The 17,283-nt window shown below is 40.3% G+C and overlaps 1 protein-coding gene across 1 annotated transcript in view; it reads right to left on the reverse strand.

Annotated features, from left to right (window-relative positions):
- Positions 1–17,283, reverse strand: part of COL9A2 (collagen type IX alpha 2 chain) — a 447,350-nt gene that overhangs the window by 60,234 nt on the left and 369,833 nt on the right. Inside the window, exon 25 of the mRNA XM_044059964.1 lies at positions 577–612. Coding sequence (XP_043915899.1) covers positions 577–612 — 36 coding nt within the window. The remainder of the gene's footprint in view (positions 1–576; positions 613–17,283) is intronic.

Here is a 17,283-nt window from a genome sequence, read left to right on the forward strand (position 1 = left end):
TAGGAGAAGAATGGCTGGTCAACTTGGCCTAGACGTCAAGCACTGGTGGCCAAGCTGGTACAAATGAGGTCCAAGGGGACCCAAAAAAATTTTTGTGGTGCGGCTGGATGGACACTAGTCACAGAGGGAAGAAACCTTTAGAAAAAGATTAATGCTTTTCCTCTTAAAATCTAGATGCCTGGTTTATATATATAGAAACTACTAATTTATTTCATTTTCTTTACAGGAGATCAGCCATAAGCCACACAGTGTCTTTTCAGACAAAATCCAGGAAGCAGAGCTCTGAGTAAGTGAATACTAATAATAAACATTTTGTATTGTAAACATTGTACTCAGGAAAAAAAACATTAACAGATAAAATGTTTTTACATGTTAATGATTTAAAAGTGTTTCATAAAACAAATAAAAAATGCTTGTGTAATTTGAACATTGCTAATGTGCATATACTTGTGAACACAGAGTATAGTTTGATTTTTTATATTAAAAGCTGAATTTTTATTTCATACCCTTTGTCCTAGATACAGATTTCAGACTTATACAAACAGAAGTAGAAAGAGAAACAAAAACATTACTTACAAAATCACCTTTGGGTCCTACTTTTCCTTGGAAGCCCTGAAAAAACACAGGTACATATAATTAAATGATTGTTTTCTGGTCTCTTTTGCCACTACATACTATTAAATGTACAGTTATGTTCGCATTATGATGCAATATTTCTTAACATTATCTTCATATTTCTGAAGTATGCTGACTGGAACATCATGCAACGTTAAGCTCCAACTCCACCTACTGTCTTTCTCTAGTGTAATCCTAGTCCAAGCTTGTCATATAAGGGTAGCTAGAGACTGTGCAAATACTGCATATCTACTGTACCCTCCAACAGATGTCCACTGCTTGGCTGAATTTTGCTGGTATTTTCTTATAGAGCTTAGTCAGGGGTTCAGTACTACTGCCTCCAGAGATTTGCTTAAATGAACTTCAATAACTTATGGAGACAGCATCTGATTTCTGGTAATTATTGCTTTTCCCACCTTGTCTGTCCACTTACATGCCTGTAGAATGAGCGGAAAATCACAGATAATCCAAAGCTTTATTATTGTTTTTTCCACACCTCATAAAACTTGTGGTATGTCCAGCTCCCTTTCCGAAGTGTGAGACCTGATGCTACACATCCACATACTTAAAGAGTGATTCTGCTGCAATCACAGTGAATTATGAAACCCTTTTTTAAAAGTTTATTTTCAGGGGATGTCACTCCAATACACTTTGCAGTGTGGGGGACTACACTTCCACAGGCTTACTTCTAATTTGAACTAACTCCCATGGAGTAGGGGAAATATTCCAAGATACTGTAACCTCACAACACACAAGATACTGTCCAAATTTAAATTTTCCCCTGATCAAATGATTTCAATATTGAGTACTGAACTGTTAAGGGGAACATTTTATGTCCATGTCATACATTATATAATTCTGTGTTTGCCCTTACCACCTGTTTAGGAAGTTCCAAACATATATTTGTTTTTCTGTAAAGTAATTAATATAGATAATGTATGCAGTTTTACTGAATCCTATGAAGTCTGTCAAATGCCATTCCACAGAAATTCATCCCAAATGAAACAAAATGTCCAAGATGACATTCAGAGGAAGCTTTTTTTTTTCTTTTGATGGGAAGCAAGCCCCCAAGACTGTCATCAACACTGAGGTTGAACTATATCAGGGTAAGGGTGAAACCAGCAAGCTGCAACCTCATACAAAGAATCTGACTTGGTCAATGGTGCATTATTACACAACAATCTCTCATAAAACTAACTCTTTGTCTGATACCTTGTTTTTTTCACAATTTATCTATTTTATATGTCTACTTATTACACTACTGCATTTGTGGTTACCTGTAAAGTACAAAGAATGTTATCCTTTTCTCCATTCCACCTTTCTTCTTAAAACTATTAGCAAGAAACTTTTCTAGTCTCTGTATAGCTTGTGACATAGATGGTGCAACATTAGCCCCCTTCTGTGTTGTCTCTAGTGCCACAAATACACTCAGACTGATGAAATTTTGGAACACCAATCCCCCTTAATCTGGGTCAGCAAAGGCAGTGGGTGCAATGTACTGAAAGGATGAAGGGCTTTGCTTTGTACAGTTGCAGCAGGAGATGGTACCGAGACTGTTGTGGCCAGAAATGTGCTATCAGAATCAGGATGTGTATTCCTCTCTGCTTTTCACTAAGGCCCTGGTGATCAGGTGAATGGGGGGAAGAATGTATACAGAATCCCTTCCTCCAATTAAGAAAGAATGCATCAGTTCTCCATGGCTCCTTGCAAGAGAACTGTAAGCAGAATGCCCTGACTTGGTAGTTCTGTGGGGGGGGGGGGGGGTGCAAAGAGGTCCATGAAGGAGACACTCAATGTTGCATAAAGGATGTGAATATCCCTGGATTCAATCTCCAGTCCTGGATATTCATTGTTCAGTGTTGAAGTTATGGCAACTCAAGACCATAGTAATAGGCCACCAAGGAGTTTGTCACTGTATGAACTAGGTTCAGTCATGAGTTTGCCCACCTGACTATCCAGTTCCTTCCAGAAGATAGCCAAGGAATTTGAGGACCTAATATTAAATGTCAGAATGCTTCATAGGTTACACCCCCTCCCCACAGACAAAACTGTTGTTTTAAGTTGAGGAAGATACTACAGGCAACTTAACCAATAGATTTTTGTTCCTCACGTTTACAGTATGTTCATTGAGTGATCCCATAGATTGAAACCAAATTATCATCAGTGCAGCACTTGCTTACCATCATAGCACCACCCCACAATAGTCTGCATGCTAAAGAGTAAAGCTTTAGAGCCCTTACTCGTGTTTTGCAATCTAAGTAATGAAGGGTAAAAATTCACCTTGTGAAAGTTTCTGGATTCTCTCCAGGTTTTGTATACTGGCTTTATTTCGCATGCAGAAGACCACCCCATCATATTCAATATGAGATCCAATAAGCACAATATACAAAATGATCAATACCTTGCTGCTGTTTCTGCTGTTAATTGTTCTCAGACTCTTGTTCATAATCCTATATCAGTAACACACAGCACTTATCACATGATCAGTTAATATGAATTTACCATTCACAATAATGCCACACTCTTTAACAGAAGATGCTGCGGTAATAATTTCATGATCTGTGGCATGAGAGTGCCAATAGTCGAATTCGCTAAAATGCATTACATTACATTTCTTAGGGCTGAACACAACCTTGTTGTTTACAGACAACTTAAACTGTCCACATGTTTCTGCGAGGTAATTTCCTTACTACTGTCCCAGTTTTAATTTCATCTGTATAGTTAGCCATCATCACATCATTAGTTGTGGGTGTCATGGACATAAACAAACTAAACAGAAAAGGGCCCGCCACAGAACCCTGTGGCATACCCATGTTCACAACTACTTCCTCGAGGTAACCCATGTTATAATCAGAGTACAGAAGTTCAATGGTTATTCCAACGTAGAAGAGATTCAAAACCTTTATAGAAGTCAAAGTAAAGAACATCTGCTGGTACATTGTATTCTGAGGATTCTGCCACACTGGAATAAAACTCATTTTGATTGCTTAGATGTATTCTACCAAATGTAAACCTATGTTGCATTAAATCAGGTAGCCCTCTGGTGGAGATAATGAATAATTATAGAACAGTTCACTTGGGTGTTTATTAAGTCATTGAAACATCAGATCATTGAATGGCATTTCATCAGAAATGCCGCTCATCAACCCCCCTGCTAATTATATATATCAACTCCGAGATCACACTACAGTGGGGAAAGGGCAAATTTCATGATCCCTGCCATAATGTGATCTCAGTCGGAACAGTCCAACAAACATCATGTTTGATCAAATGCCATTCAAAATGCCGTTTGTTGATCTATTTTTCAATGAAATAATAGGGACCCAGTTCACTCATATACTTTTCCACTAATGCAGGTTAATCTAATGGAAGAAAAACAGCAGAACTCAGTTTGTTACCCTTTGGTTTTGGGATAACAATCACCTTTTTCCACATATATCAGCACAAAGCCATTTCTTAGTTTATTCAAGGGGAAAAGATAAACTAAACACTCTATCATATTTGGTGATGTTCTAAAAAGAAAATACTTTGTTGGTAGAGGATCTACACAGATGGTTTGCTAGGCTTTCTGCGCTGAGAGGATATAGAGACTTGAAGGAGGTGGATCTGCTGCAGAATGGCATTCCATTCTGTACTATGCCCCCCCCACCATCTTTTGATCTTCCACATAACCATGGTGCTGTCTGTCACTGCAGTGAGCATGTCTGACACCTGAATATTCCTGTGGATGTAAAGGTTTAGATTAGTGGCAAAATTCCCTTTCTAGGTTTTGGAATTCCAGTTTCCCTGGGCCCTGTATAGTCCAATCTGGCCCTCCATGCCAAGTTTGAAGCTTCCATTGGCAAAGAATGGTTGCTCTGAATGGGGAAAATACATTCCCAGATTATAACTCACTAGTATGAACTACTAGGAGAAATCTCAGTGGACAGACATGATAATGGGTAGAGATCATTCCACAGGCTGAAAATGTTGCAGTCACAAGTTCCTCATGTGGAGTGGGCTTTTTTCATATGAAGGCTCACAACAGTGAGTTGCAGAACAGAGAACGACATGCATTGCAGTGATCACAGAACCACTAGGAGCACTACGCAGAGTGCTAGAAAAGAGGATAACATGCATTACAGTGATCACAGAATCACTAGGAGCACCACATTGAGTGGTAGAACAGAGGATGACATGCATTGCAGTGACCACAGAATCACTAGGAGCACTACAGTGAGTGGTAAAACAGAGGATGACATGCATTGCAGTGCTTGCAGAATCACTAGAAGCACCACAGTGAGTGGTAGAACAGAGGATGACATGCATCGATGCATTGCAGTGATCACAGAATCACTAGGAGGACTGCAGCAAGGGCAGAAGAGAGGATGGCATGCATTTCAGTGATCACAGAACTACTAGGAATGCCACAGTGAGTGGCAGAACAGAGGATGACATGTACTGCAGTGATCACAGAATAACTAAGAGCACCACAGTGAGTGGTAGAACAGAGGATGGCATGCATTGCAGTGATCACAGAACCACTAGAAACACCACAGTAAGTGACAGAACTGAGGATGACATGCATTGCAGTGATCACAGAACCACTAGGAACACCACAAGTGGCAGAACAGAGGATGACATGCATTGCAGTGATCACAGAATCACTAGGAGCACCGCAGTGAGTGATACAACAGAGGATGACATAGGTTCATTGGTAGGTACTAGGCTATCTGCCCGAAGGCATTTATAAGCCTAGCCAGAATGTGTTGGATTTTGCCACCTCCTTAGATAAGTTCCCTGTGCCTCTGTCCAGCAGAGCCACTGAAGTGATCCCCAGGATAAACTTTCTGTTTCCCATCGATTCATCAAGGTTTCTCTTGAATAGTGTAAGTGAGGAGCTCTGCCTAATGTAGATTGGAATCTTATTCCAAAGCATGGGAAGTCTCTGGGACAGGAATCTATCCCTCCAGCATGTCCTATTTATTGTTGTGGTGAGGTTTAGATCCCTAGAGCATGTGGCTCGAGGGGATATGGTTTTCTTTAGGTGGAGCATGTCCATCAATTCTGGGTTGGACATGGCCTTGTATGTCAGGAAGAGATCACCTCTGAGTAGGCGGCATGCAACCGAGTACAGCTGGAGTTTCTTCAGTCGAGCTGCATAGGGCATCTGTTTGAGGCCAGTGATCCTCTTAGTGAGGTACTTCTGTTGTCTTTCCAGCTGTTGCAGGTGTCTTGTAAGGTACATCACAAATGGGGCATTGTACTCTATGATGGGTCTGATGAGTGATGAGTAGAGGGGCACAATGACCTCTTTTGATCTGGATGCGAACCCTTTTGTGATTAGGTGGGCCACATAGAAGGACTTTATAACCACTTTGGCAATGTGATTATCAAAGGAGAGATTACTATCTACTTGGGTGCCCAGATCACTTATTATGTCTTCCGTATTTAGGGAACTACCACCTATGTGATAGTTTGTGGGTACTTTGTTTTTTCCAAAGGGGATGACTATGCACTTTTTGGCATTTAGCTTGAGGCCATGATTTTGACACCAGGTATCCATCTCAGCGAGACCCTTTTGGAGGATGTCTGTGTCAGCCAGAGAGTCAATTATAGCCCCTAGTTTGCAGTCGTCTGTGAACTTGGACAGCCATAGTCCTCCTGTGCTTGCCTGTACCTCTGAGAAGTATATGCTGAACAGGAGGGGTCCTAGGAATGAGCCCTGGGGAATGCCACTTGTAACCGGTTTAGAGTCAGACCTAGCTCCTGCAACTCTCACCATGTGGGTTCTGTCCATGAGCCAGTTGGCAACCCATCTTGTGACATAGGGGTTTATGTTCAGGCTGGTGAGCTTGTCTATAATACCAGAATGGGGAATGGTTTTGAAGGCCTTTATGAGGTCTAGGTAGGCTGTGTGTACCACCTTTCCCTCGTCTACAGCCTTGGTAACTGTCTCAAAGAAGTCCACCAGGTTTAGAAGGCATGACCTTCCCTTAACAAAACCGAACTGGGTAGGGTCCAGTGTTTGGAGGTTGCCAATGTCTCTGTTAATGAGTTCCATGATCCAGGGATCATGTCAGTTGCCCTGCTAGACAGGGGTCCAGGGAAGTAAATAGTGTGGGAAGAAATAGCCCAGGGAATTGTTATGGCTAGGCTTGTATAGGCCCTAGGGCTGATAGCCTAGTACCAACCTATGAACCTATGCGCTCCATAGCCTTGCAGACCAAGCTAGTCAGGCTTATAGGGTGATAGTTCCTGGGGTCTGTTATGGCTCCACCTTTGTGGAGCGGAATAACCATTTCTGTGCACCACTCTATTTGTACGTAGCCTGTGGAGAGGCTGAGTTTGAACAGTGTGTTTAGGTGACAGGTTAGTTCATCTTTGAGCTCATGTAGGACACAGCTTGGGATACCGTCCAGTCCCATTGATGCTGTGTTTTTGGCTTTGGAGATGGCTGTTTTAACCTGAGTGTCTGTGATTTTAGGGGCTCTACATTCTTCTGGTATAGTTATGGGCCCTTCTCAGGGTGAGAGGGGGGTGAAGTTTGCACTGAACCTCTGCCAGGATGTTGGCGATATCGGTCGGTTCAGTGTATTTTGTGCCATTCTGCATTAACTCCAAGCAGATCTGAGCATTGCTACTTAGATTCTTGACATAGCTAAAGAATGCCTTGTGGTTATCTTTGGAGTCCTTGGCAATTTTTCTTTCAAAGCTAGCCTTGGATGATTTTATGAGAGATCGTAGTTTCTTGATGATACTGATCAGGGATGTCTTCCCTTCTTGGGATTTTACTCTTTTCTGTACTAGTTTCCTCCTTCTGTTGTACAGCTTGTTTATGGCAGGGATCCACCAGACTGGTTTCCTTTTCTTGGAGGAGTGAGTCTTGGTTTTGCTTGGGATAGCACAATCCATGCATTCTTGTTGGTCCCCATAGAATGCATTAGTAAAGGATTTTGCAGCTTGGACAGTGTTATCCTTTAGCATGGGGGCTTTGAAACTTTCCACCACGGTCTTAAGTAACGTGAAGTTTGCTTTTGAAAAGTTTTTCATGGTGGTTTCTTTGACCGGGGGTGGGGGCAGAATGTGGATATCCAGAGTGATTTGTTTATGGCCAGATCTAACGAGTGAGGGGTTGACTTCCGGTGTGGAACACTGGTCGCCCATGTTGGTGATGACCAGGTCCAATATGTTGCCACCTCTGGTGGGAGTGTTGACCAGTTGATCCAGGGCATTTGAGTTTATAAATTCTAGGAAATGTTGGGCAAGGGAGTTAGTACTTGAGTAGTTCTCCCAGTTAATGTTTGGGTAATTGAAATCACCCAATATTAGGGTGTTTGGTAGAACCTTTATGTTTCCCAGTGTTTCCAGAAGCATGGAATGGGGGTCCTGGGACATGATATGTGATCTGTAGCAAGCTACAATTTGAATTGCAGTTTTGCCCATTGTTAGTTGCACGTGGATGATCTCTGAAGCATCCTTGATGAATATGGATACGCCCCCGCCTTTTGTATTTTGGTCCTGGTTCTGTGGCCGAAATGTATGGTATGAGTTGTAGCCTGGTAGTGCTGGGGTGCTCTCTGGAGCCTTAAACCAGGTTTCTGTTAATGCACATATATAGATTTTCTCCATACTGAGGAGTATTGAGTAGCATTACCCTCAGTTTTTTGTTACTTGTGCTATTTACAGCAGTGGGTTTGTCTTTTGAACCTTGCCTAAAAAAGGCACTATGGGGGTGGCAAGAGCCTTGGCCAGTATTTGAAAGCCTAAGGGTGACAGATGCAAGCCGTCTCTAGTGAAGCAGTGTGGCTTGTCGAGCATGTCATCCCAGGCAGACAGAAACTGGATCCCCTTTGAATGACACCAGAAACTTAGCCAATTTTTAAAAATGATAATTTTTTTTCTTTATACCGTGGTATCATTCTTGGTGAGGGCAGGATGCTACTCAGGGTTAGGGTCATACCGGCCTGGGCTATGTGATCAGAGAGCTATTCCATGTCTCTTTTCATGTAGTCCATCGAGGTACGGCTCAGGTCATTCACACCAACATGGACAATGACATAGTCATATTTGTACTTGTTCCCGAGTGACCTGAGTGCTTATGTTATGTGGCAGATCCTGGCACCAGGCAGGCGGCTAACAGTAACCTTCTTTTTCAGCCTAGTGAGTGGGATGTCAGTGTGCCTAACTATAGAGTCACCTATTACTAGTGTGTTGGGCATGTTATTTTGCCTTAAGGGCTGTGATTGCATGGCACACTGGTTTTGTGAACTATGTGTTTCATGGTTTGTGTTGGGGGATGGAGGTTGCTTGGATGTCTGCTTTGGAGGTCTCTGTTGCTTTTGCAAATTTTTATTTAGAGCCTCCGAGTATGTTTTCTTGTATTTATGTGTGTTTTTTGCCAGTGCTGGTTTAATGGGTCTATGTGAGACTGGTGGTGTGATGCATGTATTTCCCTTCTCCTCTTGACTGTCTGATCCCATCTTGGGTTGAGAGAGCTTAGCCTCTAGTTTGGCTGTATAATTGCATCTCTTGCATGTATTAGTGTTTGGTGATAGGAGGAGAGGGTTGTCTGTGTACATGAGGCAGTTGTAACATTGCCTTAAAATGACCAGATTCACCAGTTGGACTGGAGAGTACACCTGAAATTGCCCTTTGGACATGCCTGGATAGGTACAGTGAACTGCTTTACTGCTTGGTTGGTAAGGTTGAATAGAGAGCCTTGTCCTTCTGTATAGTATGGGGGGGTCTAGTACTAGGGTTTATAAGTGCTTGCTATGAGTTTTTAGCAAGTGCCTGGCTGAGAAATGAATGGTTTGAGTGCTTAAGTTGAAAGTCTGTCTAGTTCCAAGGGAAAAATTGAAGAGGACACTTTGTGGAGCCGGGAATAGTTATACCCTAGCTAACACATTGCAGTGATCATAGAATCACTAGAAGCACCAGAGTGAGTGGTAGAACAGAGGATGACATGCATTGCAGTGATCACAGAATAACTAGGAGCACCACAGTGAGTGGTAGAACAGAGGATGACATGCATTGTATTAATCACAGAATCACTAGGAACACCACAGTGAGTGGTAGAGTACAATGATCACAGAATCACTAGGAGCACTAAATTGAGTGGTAGAACAGAGGATGACATGCATTGCAGTGATCACAGAATCACTAGGAGCACCACAGTGAGTGGTAGAACAGAGGATGACATGCATTGCAGTGATCACAGAATAACTAGGTGCACCACAGTGAGGGGTAGAACAGAGGATGACATGCATTGTATTAATCACAGAATCGCTAGGAGCACCACAGTGAGTAGAGTACAATGATCATAGAATCATTAGGACCACCACAGCAAGTGTTAGAACTGGAGATGACATGCATTGCAGTGATCATAGAATCACTAGGAGCACTGCAGCAAGGGAAGAAGAGAGGATGACATGCACTGCAGTGATCACAGAACCACTAGAAATGCCACAGCGAGTGGCAGAACAGAGGATGACATGCATTGCAGTGATCACAGAATCACTAGGAGCACCCCAGTCAGTGGTAGAACAGAGGATGACATGCATTGCCGTGATCACAGAATCACTAGGAGCACTGCAACAAGTGGCAGAATAGAGGATGACATGCATTGCAGTGATTACAGAACCACTAGGAACACCACAGCAAGTGGCAGAACAGAGGATGATATGCATTTCAGTGATCACAGAATCACTAGAAGCACCACAGTGAGAGGATGACCTGCATTGCCGTGACACAGAATCACTAGGAGCACCACAGTGAGTGTTAGAACAGAGGATGACATGTATTGCAGTGATCACAGAGTCACTAGGAGCACTGGAGCGAGTGGCAGAACAGAGGATGACATGCATTGCAGTGATCACAAAATTACTAGGAGCACTGCAGCGAGGATAGAATAGAGGATGACATGCACTGCAGTGATCATAGTACCACTAGGAATGCTACAGCAAGTGGCAGAACAAAGGATGACATGCATTGCAGTCATCACAGAATCACTAGGAGCACCCCAGTGAGTGGCAGAACAGAGGATGACATGCATTGCAGTGATCACAGAATCACTAGGGGTCAAGTAGTGCTTTCTGGTAAAATAGAAAAAGCAAGAGTTGATGAAGGCAACTTTGTCATGAGATAGGATCATCTGGCTGAAGGAGGTCTTTAGAACTACTCCCACAAAGTTCACAATCCTAATAAGGGAACAGACTGGATTTCTGCATATTGATGAAGACCCGTACATTGGTCAGCAGGAGAAAATACGATCCAAAGCTATGTTTTATTCATCCTGGGCTGAGTCAGGCAGTCTTCCAGATATGAGAAAATCTGCATCTCCTGGAGCCTGGGTTGTGCAAACATAAGAAATAAGAATGTCTCCTATTTGTAGTTTCACAGCACTTATCATAATGTATGAAATGCATGCCCCATTATATATGAAATGCATGCCCCATTATATATGAAATGCATGCCCCATTATATTTGAAATGCATGCCCCATTATGCTCACCTCTAACTAATAACATTAGTATCAACTTTGTTATTTTCTGATAATGGGAGTAGGGAGGGTTTTCACCAGGTTATCTGCCACAAAATGGTCACACAGCATATATCAGCAATTGGTAACTGTTTTCTGCAAATTAATAATAAACATCATTTTGCTAATGATGTCCTAAAAACAACAGACATCCCAGGTAAATTGATCATAGCTATGAGCTCTGACATAGTTTTCTGAATACATTATTTTGTGACATTTTTAATTTATTTGGCAGGAGTGGCATCATATTGTCATATGCAAACTATGAAATGAGTTATGCAATAATGATAAACATTTCCAGGATGCACGAAAAATACTAATAACCAAAAGTAATGCACCCAGTAGCCATCAAGGAAAAACCCACTTTATTGGAAACAAACACCAGCAAAATCCATTAGTTGTTGAGTGCTTTCATCATAGACAATGACTTCATCAGAACAAGAATAATTCACATGGTTGAAGATGCCTATATATACCTAATAAATTAGCACATACTTAACTAATGAATTAGATAAATCAATCAATTAAGAAAGAACTTACTTAAAAACACATTCTCAAATATAAAAGTAATACATTCTCAAGTATAAAAAATCTATGTATGTGCATCCACAGCACTTGCTAAAACATAGTGCATGAAAATGCATAATTATAAAAAATGTTTTATATTTAAAATATATAGAAAAGTGTATAAATGATATATAAACATTTTTATGCCTAAAAAAACATTAGAATAAATTAAAAAATACTAATAGGTTTTAGTAGACAGGAGATGTACATTGATTGTATAATCACCTATTTAATCTAAAATCCCAATCCTTAATTTGGATTCTGTCCTTTAGGACTGGAAATATGGAAATGTTGTCATTTAGTCCTGGGGGGAAGTTGGTGGCAAGCCTAAGTTGCCAAATGAGTTCCTTTTTGCTAAGCTGATTCTTCCAGTCTTCCCCCCTGGGTTCATTGTCAACTATGTCTAGTATACCAAACTTAAAGCCTTGAAAATTGGAACAATTTAGTGAATGCCTGTACAATGCATTAGTTTCCTTTTTATTTTTTAATTCATATAAATGTTCGTAAATCCTACGTTTGAAAGATCTTTCCATCTTTCCGACGTAGTATGCCGGACAGGTGTCACACATTGCCAAATATACTAACCTCTGTGTTCTACAATTACCATTCCTGAAGGTAATGTTAGTCCTTAGTCTGTCGCTCAATGTAGTAACAGTTCCCCTAAAAATGAAACTACACTGGGAACAACTGCCACAACTTGTAGTCAGTCCCTTTCCCATTCCCATTTCCAATAAAATGTTTAGTTTTCTCTACCAATTTCTTAAGATTCATTCCCACCTTGTTTATTAAAAAGGGTTGGTCACCCAAAGTTTGATAAATATCCTGGTTGGTTCTAAAAATGCTCCAATTTTTTCACAAAATAGATTTAATGTTTTTAGTTATAGTACTGTATTGTACTATACATGCTCTTGTAAATGCCCCAGACCCAGGATAGTGTTGGGGACTAACCAAGGGTGGATTTATAAACTGACCTGCTCCCAAAAGGGGTTTGTATTTCCTACCCCATTCACCATAGACTTCTTTATCATGTCTTTGGGATAGCCCCTTTGTAAAAACATGTTGGTCAAATTAACAAATTATTTTTTAACATTGATGAGTTCAGAAGTCATTCTAGCAATACGTACAGCCTGTCCTTTAACAATGCTTTTCTTTTGGGACAAGGGGTGATGACTAGTGAAATGCAAGTAAGAGTTGCAAAAAGTAATCTTACGAAAAACCTGAGATCTAAAGCCATGATCATTGTGGGAAATTAATGTATCCAAAAATGGTAGTTTTTGTTCGTGACAGGAAAATGTAAACTTAAGGAAGGTAGTAGTTCATTCAAATAGTCAATGAATGCAGGAATGTTATCTTTGTCTCCCTTCCATAGAATAAAAATGTCATCCAGGTACCGATTGTACAATAGTACATGTTCAGCCCACCAAGTGCTGTTAAAAACATGTTTAAGCTCCCATCCAAAAAGGACTATATTGGCATACACTGGTGCACACACTGCTCCCATAGCCACCCCAGAAATGTGTTGGTAATATTGCCCTTCAAAGTAGATGTAATTATAATCTAAAACCATAGACATTAATTCACAAATTAAGGTGACCTCCCCATGAGTCAAACTGGAATCGAGAAATAATATGTCCTCGAAAAATTCCCAACCATCTTTCTTAGGGATACAAGTGAATAAGTCCTTAATGTCTATGGTTAAGAAAATAAGATCTGGACTCCATATTTCTTTACTGAGTTGTCCCAAAAAATCCCAAGATGGTGTTTGTTTCCAATAAAGTGGAGTTTTCCTTGATAGCTACTGGGTGCATTACTTTTGGTTATTAGTATTTTTCAGGCATCCTGGAACTTTTTATCATTGGTGAGTTTACATTTTGGTTCCTGGCCACATAGAATCTCCTCCAACTCCTGAGCTGGGTAGTGGATCCACACAAGCCTCATTGACGAGGGGACACCCTTAGGGCGGGCAGCGGAGCTACATGAGCTCAAACAAGATGTGCAAATGCTTAAAGGAGAGCTTTCACGGCTCATTGACTTGCTTACTATGCAAAGCATTGGCGGTGGTAAGCACAGCAGTCCGATTTGTTTGGACAAAGTAATAATATGTTCAGACAATTCACTACCAAACACTGGGAAAGGTGATAAACTTCCTGAGCCCTTTAATTCTTGTTCTTTGGGCTTTGGTAACAGTAATCAGGCTAATTCAGTCAACAACGTGATGGAAACTCTTCCTGGATCTCAAATTGGTAAAAAATGTTGTGACGTCACCATCACGGCACAGGTGCATCATACTAACTGCCAGGATGGACGAAAGTATAACAGTGGTGCTTCTAATGGCGCTGTCTACCATGGTCAGGATGTTTTTAATATTATGGATGAACAGGTTGGAGCTGCACCTTGTCTGCAAACAGGTACTGTAAACATTTTTCCTGTATCAGGGAACAATTACAGGAATGCATCTAGGTCTCCGGTAATACCGAGGAATCAGAATGCTAGGACAGCGACTTTAACAACGAAGGGTGGTTTGCATTCCAGCTCCAGATTTGACAATCTTATTAATAAAAAGTATACTTTTTCTAAAGAATATCCTGATGTATGAGGCAACACTGTTAATGCTGACAACATGCATTTATATCTTTAAAAGATATTATTTTTACCTTTGAAAAAAACTGTTTAAATACACAACCTTACAGCTTGACTCTAAATACTTTAGGGAATGTATCAAAGCCAAAGTGGTACCACAAGGCCTACATGTTTTTAAATTTCCATTTGGCATTTACTATGACAATTTTATTATTGAGGATTTTACCAATATGTTTAATGTGTGGGGTTTTGAACTGTTGCAAAAAGTGTTGGTTTACCATGATAAAATGCAAGTGGAATAGCAGAATGAATTGGCTGTACTAAATTCACAGATTATCAGTGATTTGTTATTCGAACAATATGAACTGTTTTATCAAAAAGTATTAGAAAGAGTAGAGAAGAAATGCAATGTGTTATTTCACAAAAAAAGTAGGAAATTGTCCAGGGATATCAAACAATATAATTTAAAGGAGGCATATCCTACTAATAAAATTTTTGTTAAGAATGACATTGGTGTATTAGATGAACAAAAACTTTTTAATTATGAGACACTTGTGAATGAGGAACCCAAGTTTGAGGAAACACAAGAAGGTATAATTAATCAGGATTTTCCCCCCCTTACGTCGCTCAGAAAGAATAGCAAGCAGGAATTACGGACATAATTACATGGGTCAGTATCCCAGGAAAAATTCATACAGGGGGAGAGGCAGGAATTATTATTAAGTATACCTCCTAATGTTGAAGGTGACAACATTGTTCACACCTTTGAAGGATTTAACATTTATAATTACACTAACCAACCTATCACTAATGAACATTTTACACTTTTTTTGAAGGGTTTTAAATTTGTGCCTGCCAGTATTCCGGACATTGCTGACGGTCTCCTGGACATCCATTTCTATACCAGGAAACTGAATTTCCAGGTCATGTTTTCCAACAAGGAGGTTATTCATAATGAGAAAGATGGTCTTAGGAAAACTAGTGTATTTAATCCATCTTTTCACCCCCTTATACACACCTTTGAGACAGCCGTTAAGGAGGACATGTATCAACTTTGGGCAGGACACAAAAATTTCTATTCGAATCTCAACCCCAAAGAGAGGACTTTATTGAATCAAATTAGAGAGGACAGGTCGGTTGCGGATTATGACCCGACAAAGGAGGAGGTATAGTAATTTTTAACACTACTGATTACACCAACATCATTCAGGATCTGTTATTTGACCAGGACAACTATACACAGGTGTCCATTAACCAGATACACATTGGATACCAACGCATTGACAATTTTTTGTTAGAATTTTTGTTGGACCAACGTATTGACCATGACACCTATAATCTTTTGACCAATACTCACCCTAGGGTTCCTGTGATTTTTGGCATACCTAAGGTGCACAAGAGTGTTTTCTCACCACCCTTTCTACCCATAGTGTCTGCTAGGGGGTATAAGACCCATAATTTGTCCAGCTTTGTGGAAAATAAGGTTAAACACATTGTTGAAGGAGTTCCACATTTGGTCAGGGACTCTTGGGATTTTTTGGGGCAACTCAGTAAAGAAATATGGAGCCCAGATCTCATTTTCTTAACCATAGACATAAAGGACTTATTCACTTGTATCCCTAAGAAAGATGGTATGGAATTTTTCAAGGACATATTATTTCTCAATTCCAGTTTGACTCATGGGGAGGTCACCTTAATTTGTAAACTAACGTCTATGGTTTTAGATTATAATTACATCTACTTTGAAGGGCAATATTACCAGCAAATTTCTGGGGTGGCTATGGGAGCAGTGTGTGCACCAGTTTATGTCAATATAGTCCTTTTTGGATGGGAGCTTAAACATGTTTTTAACAGCACTTGGTGGGCTGAACATGTACTATTGTACAATCAGTACCTTGATGACATTTTTATTCTATGGAAGGGAGACAAAGATAATATTCCTGCATTCACTGACTATTTGAATGAACTACTACCTTCCTTAAGTTTACATTTTCCTGCCACGAACAACAACTACCATTTTTGGATACATTAATTTCCCACAATGATCATGGCTTTAGATCTCAGGTTTTTCGTAAGATTACTTTTTGCAACTCTTACTTGCATTTCACTAGTCATCACCCCTTGTCCCAAAAGAAAAGCATTGTTAAAGGACAGGCTATACGTATTGCTAGAATGACTTCTGAACTCATCAATGTTAAAAAATAATTTGTTAATTTGACCAACATGTTTTTACAAAGGGGCTATCCCAAAGACATGATAAAGTAGTCTATGGTGAATGGGGTAGGAAATACAAACCCCTTTTGGGAGCAGGTCAGTTTATAAATCCACCCTTGGTTAGTCCCCAACACTATCCTGGGTCTGGGGCATTTACAAGAGCATGTATAGTACAATACAGTACTATAACTAAAAACATTAAAGCTATTTTGCGAAAAAATTGGAGCATTTTTAGAACCAGCCAGGATATTTATCAAACTTTGGGTGACCAACCCTTTTTTAATAAACAAGGTGGGAATGAATCTTAAGAAATTGGTAGAGAAAACTAAACATTTTATTGGAAATGGGAATGGGAAAGGGACTGACTACAAGTTGTGGCAGTTGTTCCCAGTGTAGTTTCATTTTTCGGGGAACTGTTACTACATTGAGCGACAGACTAAGGACTAACATTACCTTCAGGAATGGTAACTGTAGAACACAGAGGTTAGTATATTTGGCAATGTGTGACACCTGTCCGGCATACTATGTCAGAAAGACAGAAAGATCTTTCAAACGTAGGATTTACAAACATTTATATGAATTAAAAAATAAAAAGGAAACTAATGCATTGTACAGGCATTCACTAAGTTGTTCCAATTTTCAAGGCTTTATGTTTGGTATACTAGACATAGTTGACATTGAACCCGGGGGGGACTGGAAGAATCAGTTTAGCAAAAAGGAACTCATTTGGCAACTTAGGCTTGCCACCAACTTCCCCCCAGGACTAAATGACAACATTTCCATATT

Source organism: Protopterus annectens, chromosome 1.part2 (genome assembly GCF_019279795.1).
Source record: "Protopterus annectens isolate FY-2018-M chromosome 1.part2, PAN1.0, whole genome shotgun sequence".
Lineage (NCBI taxonomy): Eukaryota > Metazoa > Chordata > Ceratodontiformes > Protopteridae > Protopterus > Protopterus annectens.